General features: G+C 45.8%; 7 protein-coding genes across 7 annotated transcripts; 4 read left to right on the forward strand and 3 right to left on the reverse strand.

Annotated features, from left to right (window-relative positions):
* Nucleotides 1-55: 55 nt before the first annotated feature.
* On the reverse strand, nt 56-664 carry F4817DRAFT_317461 (CBP4-domain-containing protein; the record flags this gene model as incomplete). Its single annotated transcript, XM_049300809.1, has 3 exons — nt 56-195; nt 321-505; nt 615-664. 3 exons carry the CDS (start codon nt 662-664, stop codon nt 56-58), a joined length of 375 nt encoding a protein of 124 aa, XP_049157580.1.
* Nucleotides 665-2,945: 2,281 nt separating this feature from the next.
* F4817DRAFT_164093 (uncharacterized protein) lies at nt 2,946-6,464 on the forward strand. Its single transcript, XM_049298133.1, has 3 exons — nt 2,946-3,666; nt 3,720-6,020; nt 6,091-6,464. The coding sequence occupies exons 1-3, from the start codon at nt 3,210-3,212 to the stop codon at nt 6,222-6,224; spliced, it is 2,892 nt and encodes a 963-aa protein (XP_049157581.1). The 5' UTR covers nt 2,946-3,209; the 3' UTR covers nt 6,225-6,464.
* Nucleotides 6,465-7,065: 601 nt separating this feature from the next.
* F4817DRAFT_342466 (uncharacterized protein) lies at nt 7,066-8,457 on the forward strand. Its single transcript, XM_049303909.1, has 2 exons — nt 7,066-7,235; nt 7,344-8,457. Exons 1-2 carry the CDS (start codon nt 7,226-7,228, stop codon nt 8,378-8,380), a joined length of 1,047 nt encoding a protein of 348 aa, XP_049157582.1. The 5' UTR covers nt 7,066-7,225; the 3' UTR covers nt 8,381-8,457.
* An 822-nt stretch (nt 8,458-9,279) lies between these two features.
* On the forward strand, nt 9,280-11,638 carry F4817DRAFT_342467 (uncharacterized protein). Its single transcript, XM_049303910.1, has 4 exons — nt 9,280-9,475; nt 9,576-9,691; nt 9,783-9,820; nt 9,893-11,638. The coding sequence occupies exons 3-4, from the start codon at nt 9,812-9,814 to the stop codon at nt 10,997-10,999; spliced, it is 1,116 nt and encodes a 371-aa protein (XP_049157583.1). The 5' UTR covers nt 9,280-9,475; nt 9,576-9,691; nt 9,783-9,811; the 3' UTR covers nt 11,000-11,638.
* A 655-nt stretch (nt 11,639-12,293) lies between these two features.
* F4817DRAFT_164135 (UPF0041-domain-containing protein) lies at nt 12,294-13,326 on the reverse strand. The gene is made up of 2 exons (XM_049298134.1): nt 12,856-13,326; nt 12,294-12,772 (listed from the first exon to the last, which is right to left on the reverse strand). Exons 1-2 carry the CDS (start codon nt 13,053-13,055, stop codon nt 12,478-12,480), a joined length of 495 nt encoding a protein of 164 aa, XP_049157584.1. The 5' UTR covers nt 13,056-13,326; the 3' UTR covers nt 12,294-12,477.
* Nucleotides 13,327-13,346: 20 nt separating this feature from the next.
* F4817DRAFT_164157 (NADH dehydrogenase, alpha subcomplex, subunit 2) lies at nt 13,347-14,402 on the forward strand. The gene is made up of 4 exons (XM_049298135.1): nt 13,347-13,657; nt 13,724-13,830; nt 13,892-13,924; nt 13,982-14,402. The coding sequence occupies exons 1-4, from the start codon at nt 13,572-13,574 to the stop codon at nt 14,041-14,043; spliced, it is 288 nt and encodes a 95-aa protein (XP_049157585.1). The 5' UTR covers nt 13,347-13,571; the 3' UTR covers nt 14,044-14,402.
* Nucleotides 14,403-17,255: 2,853 nt separating this feature from the next.
* Nucleotides 17,256-18,271, reverse strand: F4817DRAFT_342472 (DUF1687-domain-containing protein). The gene is made up of 3 exons (XM_049303911.1): nt 18,092-18,271; nt 17,708-18,040; nt 17,256-17,627 (listed from the first exon to the last, which is right to left on the reverse strand). The coding sequence occupies exons 1-3, from the start codon at nt 18,101-18,103 to the stop codon at nt 17,538-17,540; spliced, it is 435 nt and encodes a 144-aa protein (XP_049157586.1). The 5' UTR covers nt 18,104-18,271; the 3' UTR covers nt 17,256-17,537.
* Between the last annotated feature and the right edge of the window lie 64 nt (nt 18,272-18,335).

Consider the following 18,335-nt stretch of genomic DNA (forward strand, 5'->3'; position numbering starts at 1 on the left):
CGTCCCAGTATCTTATAATACAACGGTGCTGCGTAAAACATGCAAGCGATATCATTCAACTATTAGAATTAGACGATAGTCCGGACTCCTTCCTCAAGGCCTCTTTTCTCGCCTTTGCTTCTTCGGCTCCTAAGAAGTCTTGTCGCAACATCTCTTCCTTCCGCTTTCGTGAGGCTTCTTCTTGTACCACCCATACTGTCATTGTATTAGTACGCGTACGTATAAATCCCATCTCCCCTCGCAACATCGTCCAGACATCTAGGTATGTTGCGCGGGGTAGATTCGACATTGAATTGGGACTGAAAGGATATCGCACGTACTCGGCTTATCTGATTTCGAATATTCCTTGAGCTGAGTCACGAAGTCGTCGAATTCCTTCTGCTTTTCGTACCGCCGCTCCAAGCTCTTCTTCTGCAGTTCCGGATTATACTTCTTGAAGAGTTCCTCGTCGGTCGGCTGCACCCACATGACGAACGCGGGGCCTCCTACGCAAACTGCGCCGCCGCTGTGGATTCGTGTAGGTTAGTCATGCGGCGCTTACTTTTGAGATTGGTGGCTGTATAGTTGCTTGAGATAGATCAGGTGGGTAGATGCATTAGAGCGCGCTTACTTACACAGCAAGCATCTTGAGCCATGTCCCGAGCCTTCCTGACCTGGCTGCCATCTTGTGAGTTTCGTTGTTGTTTGGTTAGGCTTGTGGCATATAGGCATATAGTTGGCGGGGGTAAAGTCTTGGAAAAGGCCCGCGCAAGTTAAAAGTGCTCTTTGCTTGGGTACGGTTTAATGATTTAATGATTTAGGTAATGATTTAATGGTCGATGACGAAAATTCATTGTTCAGGGTCCTCTCTTACATAATTTAATGTGGCTGGTGGGGCATCATTATCACAAATCCTCTCCTTCCCATTGGATCGCAAACTTTCAAATACATGTCGTTAACTTTATAGTTAACTACTAGGAATCTTAAGCGCACTTTAGGATGTAGTTGATATCGTCTAATGAATGGTAACCAGCGCGTATTTGCTGTATTTTCTAGCAGCCTTTTACGTTTCTAACCCGCCCAACCGCGGCTAAAGCACGTCGCCTTTCCATTCTAAGGCGCTCACCGGGTCGGATCCTCCCGGCGGCTCGATATGACATACGCGTAGTACATTATAAGCTGAAGTACATAAAGAGCAAACATGAAACAAACACAATCGATGAAAGTAGCATGGGCATTAGGTATTATAGGTATAAGCTATATTAGGTACATGTAGGTAATGGGCTGTCATGGAAGTAACCAATCTCTGAAATATCAAAGCCATGCTTCAATTTTCGCATTTCAGAACCTGTGGCATTTGAGCAACTTCACCTGGTTTCCGGCATTGAGAGTGGACAAGTCGGTTCATGCTAACAGGGGGCGGATGAGGCTGGCTTTACTTCTGTAAGATATCCGATGGGATCAGCAGGCCAATCAGGTACTGTTATGAGCTCAGCCCTAGTTGATTTTGATACTGTAACTTTGCTTGGCATATGACCAAGATATGTGTATGTATATGTGTACGGAATAGTAGAGTTAGTTATAATGCTAGGTTTATTTCTATTGCTGTCTCTTATGCAAATGCAGTTGAGTTTGATAAATGTCTCTTAGAGTTTTAATTAATACATACTTTTACCTTGCGGGCAATGAGTGTTTGTTACTATGTAGTGCAAGCGCCGTGTGCAGCGTGTGCTGTTGTGTATCCATCCTTGTTTTAATTATAGACAAACCATAAGAAGAGAAGAGCGAGATAGCTGACATTCTTGAAGCCGGCCGAAGTTAAAATAGCCATTGACACTTGAAGGAGTACATACATAAATACATTATGTAGGTACCTACATTGATATTCCTTCGATCGGGTACATAAGTATACAGGTGGATTAAAAAATAAAGGGATACCTATGAAGAGCGGATAAGATGTAAAGTACGAGGTGGAATTCATTCTCAGGCCTCCAAATCCCCTATGTTGCAACTGCAAAGGAGAATCGCCTCAAGTAGCTTTACCCAACAAAAACACTACATTAGGTACATGATGCCATACCTAAAGTCGATGTACCCTTTTAGCGCGTGAACATCCCACTTGGTCCTGGATATGTTAACCATGCACCTGCCATTCGGCGTAGAGGGGCAGTTGAGACGCTAAAGTTGCAGTGTTACTTTCATAATATTATTAGGGTCCTCAAAGTCTCCTTGTACCCCCGATTTGCCGAATCGTCTCAACTTCGCATTTCCGCATCTCTTTAAGGTACAATCCCTAAAAAGGATCGTCCTTATTTATTTTATTCATACATAATTCTTTTTCCACCCTCTGCAGAGCAGAAATAATTATTAATAGGGAACTGGTCTCTCTTGACTCCGCTGGAAAAGGTGATGCTTGTTATTCTGCGACTTTTTCGCCGACTCCAAGTACATTCCTTTCATCACAACTTATTTCACCCAGCGATTCCTTATTCGCATCATAGGTTGTTAACTTATCGGCAAAAGCTTCGCTGTTCCGTTCCCTTTCCTCTAAACCTCTGGACAAAACTCTATTTCCAAGCTACCGACGCCTTATTGCCGAGTTGAGATGTGAAGGATATAAGGTTTTGTCGCTCACATTTAAATAAATAAACAGTCCCTCAATTCAGACATCGCATTCACTTTATATAATGCGCTAGCTTGTCGCCTTTCTTTACCAACTCACGACTTCTCCGAAACGGACCATCCCTTCATTCGAGAGCAGTACTGGGTATATTAAAATCTGAGTAATTCACTACTCAATCTTGTGTGAGGTGCAAGACCGTGCCGTAGCATCAAAGTTCGAACCTACAGCGCGTCTCGGATAAAGTTTGTCAACCAATCCCAAGCCAAGACTCGCCGCGTTTTTGCATACGCTGGCCTGCCGAAACCGACGATCATTACTGAGCCGAAACACAACATTCAGGTACCAAATAGACCCACGACTTAACAACCCTAGCACTTGCGACGGCCCAGAGCGTTGACTTATACTCGATTTTTTTATACGCCAAATACAGCTTCTTGTTACACTTCAACCTTTGTCGACCATCGCGCTCTGTTGTCTACTACTATAGAGGAGCGGAACAAGGCTGTGCTGAGGAGACAGCTTAGTAGTATATCAAGCGCTAGCTTCTGGAGAATTCGCGGTATCCTACGTTGGTAAGGGGGAAAACGTTGAGCCTCGAGTCGCAAACATGGCATACAATGACGGATATCAAGATCAGCAGCGCCCTTACGCAGGGCCGGCAGCACGAGTACCTCGAGGCCCCCCCAGGGATGCATATCCACCACAACAGCAGCAATACAACCAATACCAAGATGACTACGATTACGGATACGATGGATATGACAACGGCTATCAGCAGGACTATGGTCCGCCGCCTCAAGAGATGAATTATGGTAGACGGCCACCGCCGCCCAATCAAGGCTATCCTCCGCAAGATATGTATGGTCCTCCCGGTAGAGGCGGTCGCCCTCCCCCACCCGGCGCTGGTGGAAGAGGAGGCCCGATGCGTGGGCCTCCATTTCCGCGTGGTGGTGGCCCTGGAGGTCCCGGAGGTCCCGGAGGTCCCGGCGGCAGAGGTTACCCGCCTCCTGGGCGAGGTGGCCGACCAGGGCCTCCAGGCCGCACTGGTTCTTTAGATCAGAACGGTAAGAAGATGAAGTTTTATGGGTTAAGATGTTATAACTAATTCATACCCTAGATCGTTACGGCCCGAACGTTGCAAGCCCGAACGAGCAAGATTTCGGTAGCCCATTCCCAGTATTTCCAGGACATAACAGAAGAACGGATCTTGACGAAGAGAATGATGTCCTAAACCGAATGGGTGGGATGGATTTGAACGGAGGGAGGCCGGGCATGCCTCCTAAAAGTACTTCAGGGCCAGCGAGAGGACCTGGTCCTATGCCGGGACCTAGGCGAGCGCCAACAATGGATGATTATGGACGCCCATCTATGGATAGTCAAAGGGGAGGGAGGGGACCGCCTCCACAAGGATATCCAGATCCAAGACGAGGTCCACCAGGTGATCAAGGCTATGGCTATCCAGATGATGGCTACGGTCCCCCGATGTCTCCTTCTAGGGATGAAGGATTTGGACCGCCTGGAAGGAGTATGACGATGCCGGCAAATAATGATTATATGAGAAACGCTATGCCGCCACCGCCTCAACGTATGGATAGCGCACCTTATAACGGCCCTCCTGGGCGCAATTACCCTCCTCCTCGACCTTCGACCGCTTCAGGAAACAGACCGCCACCCCAGAGGATGTATCCCGAACAAGGCCCCCCAGGACCTGCCGGGCCTCCAGGACCTCCGGGACCGTACGAGAATGGGTCATTGCAGCCCCCAGGATGGAACGAGCAACCAGATCGAGGTTCTTTTGGCGAATTTTATGATTCATACTACGACCAGAGGGTAAGCGGAGAACAATATCCAGGCCCTCCAGGTCCTCCTGGTCCGCATGGTCCGCCTGGTCCTCATGGTCCGCCTGGTCCACATGGAAATCAATACCACGAGGAAATCCCGGATTTCGATGCGGTTCCTTCACAGAATCCACGGGAATCGTTCGACCAGCATATACGTCCTACCCAACCCGGGATGCACCAGCCCGGACCTGCGCGCCAGCCCGAGGTGTCCAGGGCCAAGTCGCAACCAAACTTGCGCGAACCTCAAGCTGCTGTCTTCGAAATGGTTGGTGATATGCCGCCGGTACCGCCGGGTGGATTCCAAGCATATAAGCCCCCGGGTGCCGGCCCAGGTCTTCCCAGCACCCCCAACGCTCCGAGACGTAGTTCTCAAGGAACCCCCCAAGGCGGACCAGGCTCTGGACATCCAGCACCCATTAGGCCTGGGTTGATGCCGAATTCCATGGTGAATTTAAACGAAAAGCCTGCCCCGGTTCGTAACTACAGCGCCGATACGCCACCTGCTATTGCCGGACCTCAAGGTAGGCTTCCTCCACCCCCGCAAAATGGGCGACCGGCCTCCGTTGCCGAAAAGACCCCGGTCACACCCGAGGAGCTGGAACGCCTACGAACCATTATTAAGAGTGATCCGAACGATCAGCAATCTGCTCTCACCCTAGCGAAGAAACTCGTCGAAGCGGCGGATGTCTTAGTTCCTAGGCTCCCTGACCAGAAAGCAAGGGCTAGATCTCGTGAACGTTACGTGATGGATGCGCATAAAATCTTAAAGAAACTTGCCAGTGCTCAAAATCCGGATGCTATGTTCTTTTTTGCGGATTGCATAGGCCGTGGCATGTTTGGCGATTCAGATCATAAGGAAGCGTTCACGCTATACCAATCTGCGGCGAAATTGGGAAATGCCGCGGCAGCTTATCGGACAGCCGTCTGCTGCGAGCTCGGCAATGATGAAGGAGGTGGCACAAGGAAAGACCCGCTGAAAGCGATCCAGTGGTATAAGCGCGCTGCGACGCTCGGGGATACTCCCGCGATGTATAAGGTTGGAATGATCATGCTAAAGGGACTGCTTGGTCAGCCTAAGAACCCGAGGGAGGCTGTTGGATGGCTGAAGCGAGCAGCAGAGCGCGCAGATCCGGAGAATCCTCATGCACTACACGAATTAGGGTTGTTGTATGAGTCGGCGCAACCGAATGATGCAATCGTACGCGACGAAGCATATGCCCTGCAGCTGTTCGAACAGGCTGCTCAGCTCGGGTATAAGTTCAGCCAGTTTAGGATGGGATGTGCCTATGAATATGGCCTAATGGGATGTCCTGTCGATCCACGATTGTCTATCATGTGGTACAGCCGAGCTGCCACGCAAGAGGAACACCAATCTGAACTGGCTCTCAGCGGATGGTATCTAACAGGGAGCGAGGGTGTTTTGCAGCAAAGTGATACTGAAGCGTACTTATGGGCTAGAAAAGCAGCCCAGGCTGGATTGGCAAAAGCAGAGTACGCAATGGGCTATTTCACCGAGGTTGGCATCGGCGTGCCTGCAAATCTCGAGGATGCCAAACGATGGTACTGGAGAGCAGCAAGTGAGTTTTCTCTCAACTATTTATTCTAAATCTATACCTAGGGTAAACTAATAAGCTAACGATGGTATAGGCCAGGATTTCCCCAAGGCTCGTGAGCGCCTAGAAGATCTAAAACGATCTGGCAGGAGCGGACCTCGTCAACGCGAACGCATCTCCCGAAGCAAAATCGGCAAACAGCAAGAGGGCGAGTGTTCCGTGATGTAGAACACCCGGATCACCACTACACCGCCCGCAATTGACGAAAGCGGTGACGAACAACAGTTCCCGTCCAGAACCTCATCCCTTCCGAGCTTAAGGCGACCTCAACGGACCTTGAGAGTGATCAATAAACCATCTCTTGAAGACCCATTCATTGACGGAGTGGATGAGCCTGCGGAGGCTAGTAATCAGCAATGTGCTAAAGAATAAATCACCTTTTGTATCCAGAAACCGGCATATAGAGTGACCCCCGCAGGTTGGCGTCTCGGAACTACATGGGCTTCTATCGACTAGGCCGTGATGTTTAGACGGATAGTCATATTTTCCTCTTTAAAAAACTTGCAGAGTAGAAGACAGTTGGCTCGGCATGATTTGATATACCTTGTATTATACCATTGACGCGTGCATTTGCAGCATTTGGCTATTTGATTAGTTGCCATGCGGAGGGGATTTTGTTTTTCTCAAGATACTCAAGATACCTAATTCTACTCGATTGATATTATCGATTTATGCCTTGAACTTGGGCGGTCAGTTCGTCGTAGGTTCGTTTGCAAGCTTTGTGACGTAGAAGGGTTATGTAGGACTAAATAAATCTCGAGTGTTATATTAAAGAGTGGGTGGGATGCAGCCGTCATGCTATTATTATAAGTGAATTCCTTTAGCATTAGTAACATGTCCCGTCGACTCGCAATTGAATTCTGTCGCGCGGCATGGAACCCCTGTCGTGGTCCTGTTTGTGGTTCTAGAACGTATGTATCCACTGCTTCTGCAGGTGTGTACCATGCAGAGCTGGAGAAACCGAATAGTTAAGGTCAATAATAAGTCTCAAAAGTCGGGCAATCGGGCAAGGACAATTAATATTTAGAGAATAAACTCTTATATAAACTTAATATTCCGTGTAATTCTTTGTCCAAGCTATAATCCACGGCATTCAAGAATAAAATACTCCCCGAAATGATTTTTTAATTAAGTACCTAGGTACCATAGAGCAAACACCAAGCCTCGTCATGTCTGTTTGTAAGTAGTCATCCCCGATTTCTGCATATACCTTGTAATAATCATAGGTATTATATTATCTCTTTTATCTAATCAATTATGCGACTTGGACTAATTATCTAACATCAGTAACTGAGAATGAGATTCGCTCTCTTGCTCATGATGTCAAATGCGGGAAGCCTGCGATAGCTGAAGGAAGACACGCAGTACACACCAGCTTTCCTACTACAAGCAGTGGCATATACGCAAGTCTTTCTCAAAAGGCTCTCAAAATTAATGAGCCAAACTTCATCACCGCCAGTAGCCACGATTATGAACCATTCCTTGACTCCAAGAGGCATTATAGGAGTGATGATAGGCAGCCGACCCAACAGAGTACGGATATCAAGATCAAAAGTAATACAATTGATCTCAACGAGACCTACTTACAGCCTAAATTGGGCGCCGCCAAAACCTTGGGATGTGTTGAACCCGCTTCCAGAAATCCTCTGGGTCTTGCAAAGTGTATAAATAGCTGTCAATACCGCTGCGAAACAGAGCCAGACCCGATTACCAGCATTTTTGTGCATGTTGAACATGACTACATATACCGATGGAGACCGGAGTCCACGATCACATTTAATGTTAATCGGAGTAGCTTTCCCAGCAACGGTGACGCAGATCACGCTGTTAAGAGTCTCGAAAAGGCAGCTAGTGAGTGGAACAAAGGCAAGATCGGTATACAGTTCGAGAAAGTTGCAGACGATAAACCAGCCGTATTCCAACTTGTGTACTCGAGAAAATACGATCCTAGTCAGCTAGCGTATTCTTTCCTCCCAGGCTATCCTCCAGAAAAGCAGCGACTATATGTGTGTGCACCATGTTTCAACAGAGAAGAACCACACCATGAGTATATGGCCAACGTCTTCTGCCACGAACTCGGTCACATCCTTGGTCTACGGCACGAGTTTGCAGACATGATCCGGAATGAGCGGCGTTGGCCTTCACTGTTAGTTGGTAGACGTAATAACTCGTCAGTTATGAACTATTTCGAACATCCAAGCCTGCTATGTATTCAGGAGGATGACTACAAGGGCGTGAAGCAACTCTACAACCCTCGAAACAGTATGTTGTGCGGGTATATCATCATCGATAAAGATCCAAGAGAGTTCGAGCGTGTTTACTAGATTTCTTTAAATTCGGGGGAGAAGATATATAGCTACGATAAACTTACACTAAGGTCTTATAACTAGCTTTAAACTTACGTATTTATATCTTTTCCATGGCTAATTGTTCTTTAAATCTGTATTTCAGACCTATACTTCCGGTAGTAAACTCGGTTTTGGCTAAGCCGAAAATATGCATAAAAAAATAAAAGTTTTAACTTAAATATTAAATCATAATATTATTTAACAAACCGTTAAATAATATTGTAACCTTTGTTACGGCCGTAACAGTTAACAAGGCTTTCGAATTTAATACTTTTGTAAAACGAGACTTTTTTAATACGAGACCTTTTTAATACGAGACCCTTAAGACAAAACCCCCGAGACGAGACCCCGAATTCCTTGCCTTAAATACGATAAATTCGAACGTTCCACAGCCTATTGCAAAGTAAAAAGCCCATTACAACACAAAAAATGAGGCAAGTTGCATGGTATAAGTGGGTGGGAATAGCCTCATTTTAGATCACGCTTATTAGTCATCCCTAATCCACGCCAATCCACGCGTGTAAACGCACATGGCGATTTTTCGTGAGTGTATCACACTAATACACGAGGGGGTCTCCTCGTGGGTGTATTTAGTTGATCCGGACCTTGATCACAAGCGAGCGAACGGGAACTGACATACTAATTCATGGCTGACAAGTAAGCAGGTCGGTCGCCTTTACTTCACTCTGTCTGGGTGAGTGACTGGCGGTTGCTGATTGGATGGATGCTGTAGATTTAGGTTTCCGGCAAGTCGTAAATCAATAGAGCCTTTGTAAATCCATATGTAAACCCCCCGAGGGTTGCAATGCGTCAAGTCCATGTTACATTGCATTCAGACAGAAAAGGGACAACCATATTGGTAGCAAGACCTAAATATTTAGGTAGTTATATCTAGCTACGAATCTTTAAGATAGATTTTCATATAAATACACAGTTCTTTCCTCCAAATATCTTACTTGAATCAATCATCGCTCTAACCAGAATACAGTATTTGCAACATATAATAGCTTATGAAAAAGACTCCCTGGCGAAGGTACCTAAGTTATTCGTAAATACTAAACCTCATGGCTGGTAAGTAATCCCCCAGCTTATCTTCCGGTTCCTGCATTCAGCTTTCCATTTTGAGCCATCTCCTTACACAATGCCATTGAGGTCGCTAACGGGCTTTAAGGACACAGAAATACTACAATTTGTAAAGGGAAATTTCCCGGCCACATAGGGGCCAACAGCGAGGGTGTGAATAAAGAGAAAATAAATGAGAGTCATGTCACGAGGTGGAACGAAACAGTATGGAAACAACTTCGTTGTTCCGCAAGGAACTCTAAACTACCTATGAAGATCTATCGTCTATACATACTGAACAGTTCCTTTGTTCTAGATGTCTCATCTAGAATCCTGACAAGTCATATGAACCTGGTAAGATAGCTAAAATACCTATGTGTCCCTACCTAGATGTAATTATCACTGACCATCATTCTCGATCAACAGCTCATGCCGACCTTTGAGCCCGTCAAATACGCGACTCTTCCTCAAGAGTCTACCGAAGCTAATGGATCATCCACCCTTAGTTATAACTGTGAATCCTCCTTCAATCTAGACTGCCGATCGACGCCGCGGACCCCAATCAGTGACATTCTCATCCATCCTGACAGCGAGGATGTTAGTCCCGAGAAGCATGACACAGAGAGCAAGCAAATCCAGAATAGTTTGTTGTTTGATCTCAGTATATGCAATGAGATTTTGCTTGAACGGGATGCTCTCACTGAACACAGCGCTGTTATAGAGATTGAAAACAATGTGATCGACCTCGACAAGATTAACGCCGAGCCTAGCCCCCGAATCAATCACTCTTTGAAGCAAGTTGATGCTATTTTTGAGAACGTCCCGAGTCCAAATAGAGAGGTAGATTCATCCTCGTATCCTTGTATGACCGAGGCAACGCCCATCAGCAGTATCCGTCTCCATCAAGTGTGCGGCAAGAGATGCCACAACACTATTTACCGATGGAAGCGAGGATCTGAAATCACATTCAACGTGGATTGTCATAGTTTTAGATCCAACATTGAGTACGCAAGAATGGCCAACGAGACTCTGGATGCTGCGGTCGAAAAATGGAATAAGGGACGGTTCGGTGTACGGTTCAAGAGAGTTCAGGATCACGAAGAAGCTGTCTTCCAACTCATTTACTCAGCGGGTGGTGGAGATGCCCTAGCAACCGCCTTCCTCCCCAACACGGCGCCGATTGGGCGGCGGTTGGTGATATATGAACAGGCTTTCATAGAGGTGAATGGCCGGTATGATCTGATGACCAACCTTTTCTGCCACGAACTGGGACACATCCTAGGTTTGCGACATGAGCACGCTCAAGAAAAGGAGGCCCGCTATCCGTCCGTACAGTGGGGCGACTCTAACCCCTTTTCTATCATGAACGACGACTTGACACTAGACGAATTTTGCATTCACGAGAACGACTATACCGAAGTGAAGCAGTTTTACAAAGCTTGCGCCACTTACAACAAATATACTATCGTGGATGTGGATGCGAAGCCCTATGCCCTTTACTGCTGTCGCTGCCTCCACTGCCGCAGTGTTTAACCAGCTTCCTATAGCAAGTCTATATTGTCACGAGGTGGAACGAAACAGTATGGAAACAACTTCGTTGTTCCGCAAGGAACTCTAGACTATCTATGAAGATCTTTCGTCTATACATACTGAACAGTTCCTTTGTTCTAGATGTCTCATCTAGAACCCTGACATATATCGCATCTTACCCTAACTTGGAGCGCTTGACTTAGCGACTTGCAGGTAGCTCTTGGGAAGACTTCCAATGAAAGTTACGCACGAGAATTGCCGTGACTATCGTTTAGCGGCTGGTGGTAAGAGCTATGGCTCTCATCTAATAGAAGCCTCTGTATTTCTCTGCTTCTAGGAAGTACTTTTAGGCTAATACGTCGAGGGATAGATGATACTATCTCAAGTACTCACTTATATATCTATATACCATCGCTAGCGCTTCAAGCGGGGTTATGGGCTGAAATTTGAGCTCTCCTGGTTACGATAGATAATCTCTAGGGTTATTTTATACTAGAAACAATGAAGTGGTCGTATCTAGGGACCATCCAGACGGAGTAGTATTGATATATTTGGCTTTAAAAGTAGATTCTGTCAATGTCTGGGGATATTTACTGGGTACATGGATGTCATTTTTGCATGATTATGTATTTTCAATGAAGACTTATCTGTTCAAAATAAAACCTTTCGCGGATTTTTTGTGACATGGCATATGGTGATACTTTAAGATGACATCAATATGAGCCAGTGTATGTTGAAGTGGCTAATACAGACAACGGGTGTATTGCGATGAAATACAATAGAGAAGTTTATTGAATTCGTTCTGAATGGCCGTAGTTAATCCAATTTGACTCTGGAGAAGCTGGCTGAAAGAAGCTCTCTACTAGGATCTTGCTAGTCCTACAATTAAAAAATGGTTACTATCAACTGGCTATCACTAATCTTTAGGGACGAAACGCGTGTATTTCTAATATTCAAAATTATCAGAATATAAATGTAGATGGAAGACTAAAAAGGACGTGTTATGTTTCAACATTCGATCCTTAAGCCTATCCCAAGCTTTAGGGTTTCTTCGCACGTTTTTGATTTCAAGCTAATACTTAATAAGGCGGTACACGCTACAACCATAAGATAAAATAGAAAACTTCCATGTTGAACTGATTCTGATGCACCGTGTAGTAAAGTGGTGGTACAAGCAAGCCCCCCTTTTCCGACTTTACCATGCTACCTAGGAGAATCAACAAGAGAATACCCCTATTTACCTAACCCATCATCTAAGGGCCCCTGTTTTCGAGGCAAGATAATCTACAAAGTATCGACAACCCGTAGTCTATAAGTTTCGCGAAACACTCAAGTCCGGACTCGTTCGAGTCTGCCGGCTGGCATTTCGTCATGCAACCATCCGCCCCCGCCCCCCGCCCCCGATGCATAATGCTCCCCTGTACTTCGGTATCAAAATTACATCACTCCGTAGTCCATGCGTCTCCCACCGCTCTATCTCTTTAAGCCTTGACAGCCTCCTTGGCTTGGGCGACGCCGTCTTCGGCGGCGGCGGGTAGGTTCTTTTGCGAACGGCGGTACATGAGGATACGGCAGACCTGAATGATCCCGACGCAGCCGAGGAAGAAGTTGACGGTGGCGAGGAGGACGTTCCGGGGCTTGATGACGAAACACCAGCGCGTCCAGATGAGACCCGTAGCCGTTAGGGCGGCGTTCTGCGTTAATGACAGCCTATCGGCGGGTCGCGCGAAGTCGGAGATACCTGCGATGACAATCGCCCACTTCATCACCGGCGCCCTGTGTCATGCGAACAATCTCGCCGTCAACATAGATGCGCTTATAGCAGATAGACGTAGGCGGTCCGGAAGGGATGTTCTTACCAGAAGTGCACCGTCTTCAAACCAATAGGGCTGTTCCACATGCGCTGGAACCAGCTCTGAGAAGCAGCCTCCCCGGTACTCGCGGTACTCGCAAAGCGGCGGCCAGTCCGGGGCGCAAAGTTGCCGCGGAAGGCCGAGCGCAGCGCAGACTGCTGGAACACGGGCCGGGTGGCGCGGAAAAGAGTGGTAGCGGCTGGCATTGTTTTCCTTAGGGATTGGTCGGCCTTGAAGGTTCTTAATATGAGGGATGGGATGGGCAGGCTTCTTGGAAATATGCAATGCGTGTGCTACTGGCGAGAGGAAGGGGGAAGAAAGAAAAAAATACCGTGAGCCTGCTCGCTTTCCGCTTTTGTCCTCGGGACCTTCGAGTTGATGAGTTGTTGTCAGAATAAAGAATTGGAAAGGGTTCCTAGGTCCGATATTAGGATAAATTTAGTTGGGGTTCCGAAGATAAGATACGTATTCTAAACTTAGACCGTTGGAATTTGATTGTTAGATCCGGGAACCGTTGGGAAAGTTTCCTTGCATTTGCATAAATCTTGCATAAGTGGTGTGTAGCATCGGAAGTAATTTTTATGCATTTGCCGACGTCAATTCATCGGTCCTGACTAAAGCTTCGAACTACAACTTAAACATTCTAGTGTACAAAGCGAACCTCAACCTCCACCATCCCGATCCGACCTGCCATCTTTGATCGCCGAGCGCCAATCGCAAAGATGTCAGGCAAGTATGCTTTCACCAAGGCCCTGAAGGAGGTTCGCTTCTTGTTCTGCCACACTGGAGAGGGTAGTGCCGCGACGAGGTGAGCGCGAATTGAAGCAATCTCGCGATGCTAAGGTAGCTGACAATATTGTGTTGTATTATATAGGACATTCCTGAATAGAGCATACCCCACGATGAAGAAGAACAACCCATTCACACCCATCCTCATACGAGAAGCTTCCGGCACCTTACCCAAAGTCTACGCGAGATATGGTTCGTTTGCGCTATGCGGTCCTGCGGAAACAATGGAAATGCTAACGGGGTGTGGTTACAGAGTTTGGAAAGGAGAAGAGCCAGTCATTAGAAGGTACTACACGGATTCACGCGAATATTAGGGAATTATATGCTGACAATAATACTACAGGACTCACGGATAAACAAATCGAAGACACGGTTACACAATTAGTCAAAAGCGAGACTGCATAAACACTTCACTTATAGCTGGCGTTATGAGAAAAAAGTAGTTATTCGTATTGCTATGTTACCATAATGAGAACAAGACCCTGCCGAAAATAGAAACTCCTTGTTGCACTCCCATTCTGATTCTTGTCTTTGTTTTTGCTACCTATTATTATTAATGATAGTGTGGTGCAGGCTCAGACACCATAATTCTGCTTAACATGGAAGATTCACGACTGCATGATAGCAGAACGTAATTTAGTAAGGTAATTATTTAGTTAAGAAACCGCCTTTATTTTGCACGCCTCCTGTGTGTCCCACGACATGATAAGGTAAACTGGATATAGCCCTTTATCGGAAAAGACTTAGGAGGCGCTGCCGCCCAGCATGTTCCCAGTGAGTTATTGTCTTATCAATATGCCCGTCTTAGTATTCTCGACGTGGTGTAAGGTTTAGGTTAGGTTAGGTAGATATCATCAGAGTCGACATCCGTGTCGGAACTTATGCCAAGGGCGATTAATGTGCTTGTCTCTTTGTATCGCTCGCCTAATGTTGAAGATTTGTGATGTATTAAAGTAATGGGTTGGTGTTTTCTTAGCACCCCCAACCCCGACCCCCCCTGGTGGTATATATTCCTCACCAGGGTCCGAGTCTGAGTCCGAGCTTGTGTTATATTAATATGGCTCCTTAGTATATGTCCCCCGTAAGAGATAGTTATCTTTAAAGTTGGTGTTGGAATTAGAGTTAGGGTTGGTACGAAGCCATGTCGGCGAAAATATTTGTTGTTGGTACGAAGCCATGTCGGCGAAAAGATTTGTTGTTTGGTGCGTCGGCTATGTGGTAGAACCGCACCTTTTCCCACCCGTGCCGACGGGACCTGTAGAAGAGGGACCGGCAACGGCAAGACCAGAACGATAATTGGGCGGAGAGGCTAGGACTGGCGTCAGATCTATAGTATGCCATGAACACCATTTATTAGGTAGGGAGAAAGTAAGGAGGAATGGTGATATTATAAAGAGCCTTGAGCAGCTAGGGATGCTCCATCTAGAACCCCCTGCTGCTTCTCCTGTCTGGTCTTGACCTGTTACTTTAAGAGTCCGAGCAAGCCATCAGGACAGTTGATTCCTTGTTCACAATGCTCCACCACGAAGAGTACGATATCTTCCGTGAACTGCCATATATTAGACACACCACATCGGCTTTAAATTCTTCGGCAATCCCCTTGGAGTGGAGTGGGGGGGTGTGTAATAAAGGATAAGGCGGTATGGGACTCCAGGTTTAGGCTTATTGTAGTGTTGTTATGATGATTGGTCTTATTAGCTTCACCAGTAGTAGTATTGCTTCCACCGGCATTAGGGTTATCCAGTAGTCTTTACTCCGCCAGCCATGCACTGGTCAGCCGGGATTTGGTGTCTCTGTTGGCGTATGAATTGCCACTCAAGATATTCCTTGTTGCAGACACCTTATTTCATCATAGCTTAGTTGTTCTGAATATTAACTGAATGTTGTTGCAAGAATAAATTTTGTGACTCTACCGGCACCAGGTCCTATTGTTGCTATTATTACCACACTTTTGACTTCTTTTGCCGCTCCGTTGTTCAGTGGTGAATTAGTGGGCATATCGTTAATAGGTTTGACCTTAACTTTAGTGTAGGCTCAGTAGGTGACTACCAGGATAATAGTATAGACAACGTGTGTCAATAGGTTTGCCATTATTGACACGGGTAGTTGGGGGGCTGGGGAACTGGGGAAGCGCCTGTGCTGTAGTAACGCTTCTGCTTTAGGCTTTTCTTGAGCACTGTGGCATCAGATGATAAGTGATCAAGCGGTATATGGAGGGATGCTTTGAATATCTGTTAGCGCGACCGTGTAAAAAAAAGTATATGTCAAAGGTAATGATGTAAGGGTAAAGGGGATACAGCCGCCTACTAGTAGGGTAGCTGATAGTGTATATGGCAGAAGTTGGTATTGGTAATACCTTATGAAGATTATGTAGGTGTAATAATCATTGATAGTGAATATAGAGAAGGGTGGTTACTTACCGGTCGGGACTTTTAGTATTAGTTATAGGTAGTTGGAGACATGTTTGATGCAACCATCTCTGTGTGCTTGAGTTGTATCGAGGCTAACTTCTTTTAGAAGAAAGAAAGCAGCCGACGACTAGGCTTTAGAGTAGGTAGTTATGAGGGAAGTTGTAGATTAATAAATGTAGGTGCTTCTTGAAGCATTAGAATATGGGGTTGAAATATTTTAGGATAGGTATTAGGATAGGTTTGTGTATTGTTAATGTTAATGTAATGTAATGTTAAGAAGAGGTGGATGATAGGATAGTAAGGAGGTAGTTAGTGTAAGGTAAAGGATTGATATGTAAGGAAGAGAATTAATTAATCTGACTCTGTGTTGAGAAGAGTAGGGTTGAAGTAGGATTATGAAGAAGAGAATTAATCAGAAGGGATTCTTTGTTGGGAAGGGTACTGTTTAAGTAGGGCTGTGAATGTGAGAAAGAGAACAGACGGAAGGTAGGTCGGAGAAGAACTTTGGAGGGTTACGACCGACTTGTTGCTCAGGAGAGAGACGCGTTGTAGCGCCGTTACTTCCTTAACCAAGTTATTTTAGCAAACAGATGCCTTAGATCTGATGTTCTCGTGAGATACTTCGCCATTACGACGGAAGGTGGCAGGTCGTAACTAGCAGTCACGGCTGTTGCAAAGGGCAGTTGATGGCCCGTGATTGGTAAATGTGACCATAGTAACGACAATATCTTGTGCACGGACATGGGCACGGACCTGGATACGAAGGAGAATTTTTACTTTTGCAACTGGGCAACTACCTATTAACATACCACACTGGGTAGGTACTCATTATTGAAGCCTCGTTTGTACATGGTAACTTACCTAGGTAGGTTAGGTACCTAAGGTATGTATCCGGACTGTAAGTCTGTGACTCTGATCAATGGCTTAGCAGCTTAAGTCTGTGATTAGGGGCGATTTCCCCTTTTCAGACTTTGGGTATACAGCTGTCTTTCCCTGATATTTCTGGTAGAACCCTAAAGAATGACCAATAGCGGGATATGTCTCTCCTTGCAATGAATTCAAGCAAAGATCACTAGTAATTGTTCTATAATATATTTTGACACAATGGATTTAACTGTCAGAATTAATTATGGGACGTGTTTTTATTCTCTACCTGGGATTTAAAAATTCTACTTGGAACATGGGCAAAGGTCAAAATAAGGGGCATATATGGATGGATATGTACATGGCTAAGAAAGGTGAGTCTGTATATTTACAAGCAAACCACCATGGGAACAAGATATGAATGCAGGCTATGGGAGTAGAGTTCGTATATGGCAATCTAAATTAGATGCCCCTTTCACTAGCTAGCTAGAGAACTAATTATAACAGACTAGAACTAGGACTGAATATTCATTAAGCTGGCAAAGGATTCATGGAGCCTAACCAATACCAGCACAAGACAGATATGACTACCTAGGTACCTGTGTTGTGTACAGTGCTCGAGAATCACTCCTTGCTATTCTCTTGCTCTAACATCTTGAGTATCTCTGACTCCTTGTCGCTAGCGATAGCCTTTCCATTGTTCCAATCAACAATCTGTTCTAGAGTTAGCGTGTTACTTAGATAAATAGGGGAAGGGGTTGTGATTATGAGTGAGTAAAGAAAAGGAGACATACTACAGGCCGTTTGAAGTTCTCCTTGCTCTCTCTGAACTTCTTCAATGCCTCATTCTCTGTCGACGCGCCTTGCACGATAGATCCGATCTTATTTTTGCCGACGTACTCTAGAATAGTCTTGAGTTGGTCGGCGGTGGGAGGCTCTTCAGTGATGTTCAATTCAAACTCCTGACGCGAGAGCTTGGGATGCGTCTGGTGAGAATGATCACTGGCTTGATCTTCAGTTGCTGTCTCCGTGGCATTGGCTGAAATCTGCTTTAGGAGAGTTGCCGCTCTTGTGGAGGCCGGTGAGCCTGCCTTGTGGAAGACGGTGACGATATCAAGAGTTTTGTGCTATTCACGCATTAGCATTTATTACTTATTGGCTCGGAATTTCAAACTTACGAAGCGGAACATTGTAACTACGGCTTCTTGTGGCTTACTTGTGAATCAACTAATAGATGTAAGATTAAAGAAGAGGAAGTCGTGTTTGAAACCGGTGATGTAGTTGAATTTACTTTTTTGGGACAGCTTTTGACTTGGCGTTGGAAGCTGCGATAGCTTCCGGGAATTCGGTGACGTCGGCCTATCAATTGCCTGTCAGCCACATGTAGCTCAGGAACAACCTTAGTTGGGTTGGTCCATATTT

The sequence above is a fragment of the Daldinia loculata genome (genome assembly GCF_022478755.1).
Source record: "Daldinia loculata strain CBS 113971 unplaced genomic scaffold F4817scaffold_36, whole genome shotgun sequence".
NCBI lineage: Eukaryota > Fungi > Ascomycota > Sordariomycetes > Xylariales > Hypoxylaceae > Daldinia > Daldinia loculata.

What these genes read in the sequence shown, in the direction of transcription:
- F4817DRAFT_164093 (XM_049298133.1), top strand. Translation starts at nt 3,210, where the DNA reads ATGGCATACAATGACGGATATCAAGATCAGCAGCGCCCTTACGCAGGG. An exon ending in TGGTTCTTTAGATCAGAACG is followed by an intron (nt 3,667 to 3,719) that starts GTAAGAAGATGA and finishes TTCATACCCTAG; the next exon opens with ATCGTTACGGCCCGAACGTT. An exon ending in ATGGTACTGGAGAGCAGCAA is followed by an intron (nt 6,021 to 6,090) that starts GTGAGTTTTCTC and finishes ACGATGGTATAG; the next exon opens with GCCAGGATTTCCCCAAGGCT.
- F4817DRAFT_164135 (XM_049298134.1), bottom strand. Translation starts at nt 13,055, where the DNA reads ATGCCAGCCGCTACCACTCTTTTCCGCGCCACCCGGCCCGTGTTCCAG. An exon ending in TTGAAGACGGTGCACTTCTG is followed by an intron (nt 12,773 to 12,855) that starts GTAAGAACATCC and finishes CGCATGACACAG; the next exon opens with GGCGCCGGTGATGAAGTGGG.
- F4817DRAFT_164157 (XM_049298135.1), top strand. Translation starts at nt 13,572, where the DNA reads ATGTCAGGCAAGTATGCTTTCACCAAGGCCCTGAAGGAGGTTCGCTTC. An exon ending in GAGGGTAGTGCCGCGACGAG is followed by an intron (nt 13,658 to 13,723) that starts GTGAGCGCGAAT and finishes TGTATTATATAG; the next exon opens with GACATTCCTGAATAGAGCAT. An exon ending in CAAAGTCTACGCGAGATATG is followed by an intron (nt 13,831 to 13,891) that starts GTTCGTTTGCGC and finishes GTGTGGTTACAG; the next exon opens with AGTTTGGAAAGGAGAAGAGC.
- F4817DRAFT_342472 (XM_049303911.1), bottom strand. An exon ending in AGAACTTCAAACGGCCTGTA is followed by an intron (nt 17,628 to 17,707) that starts GTATGTCTCCTT and finishes ACTCTAGAACAG; the next exon opens with ATTGTTGATTGGAACAATGG.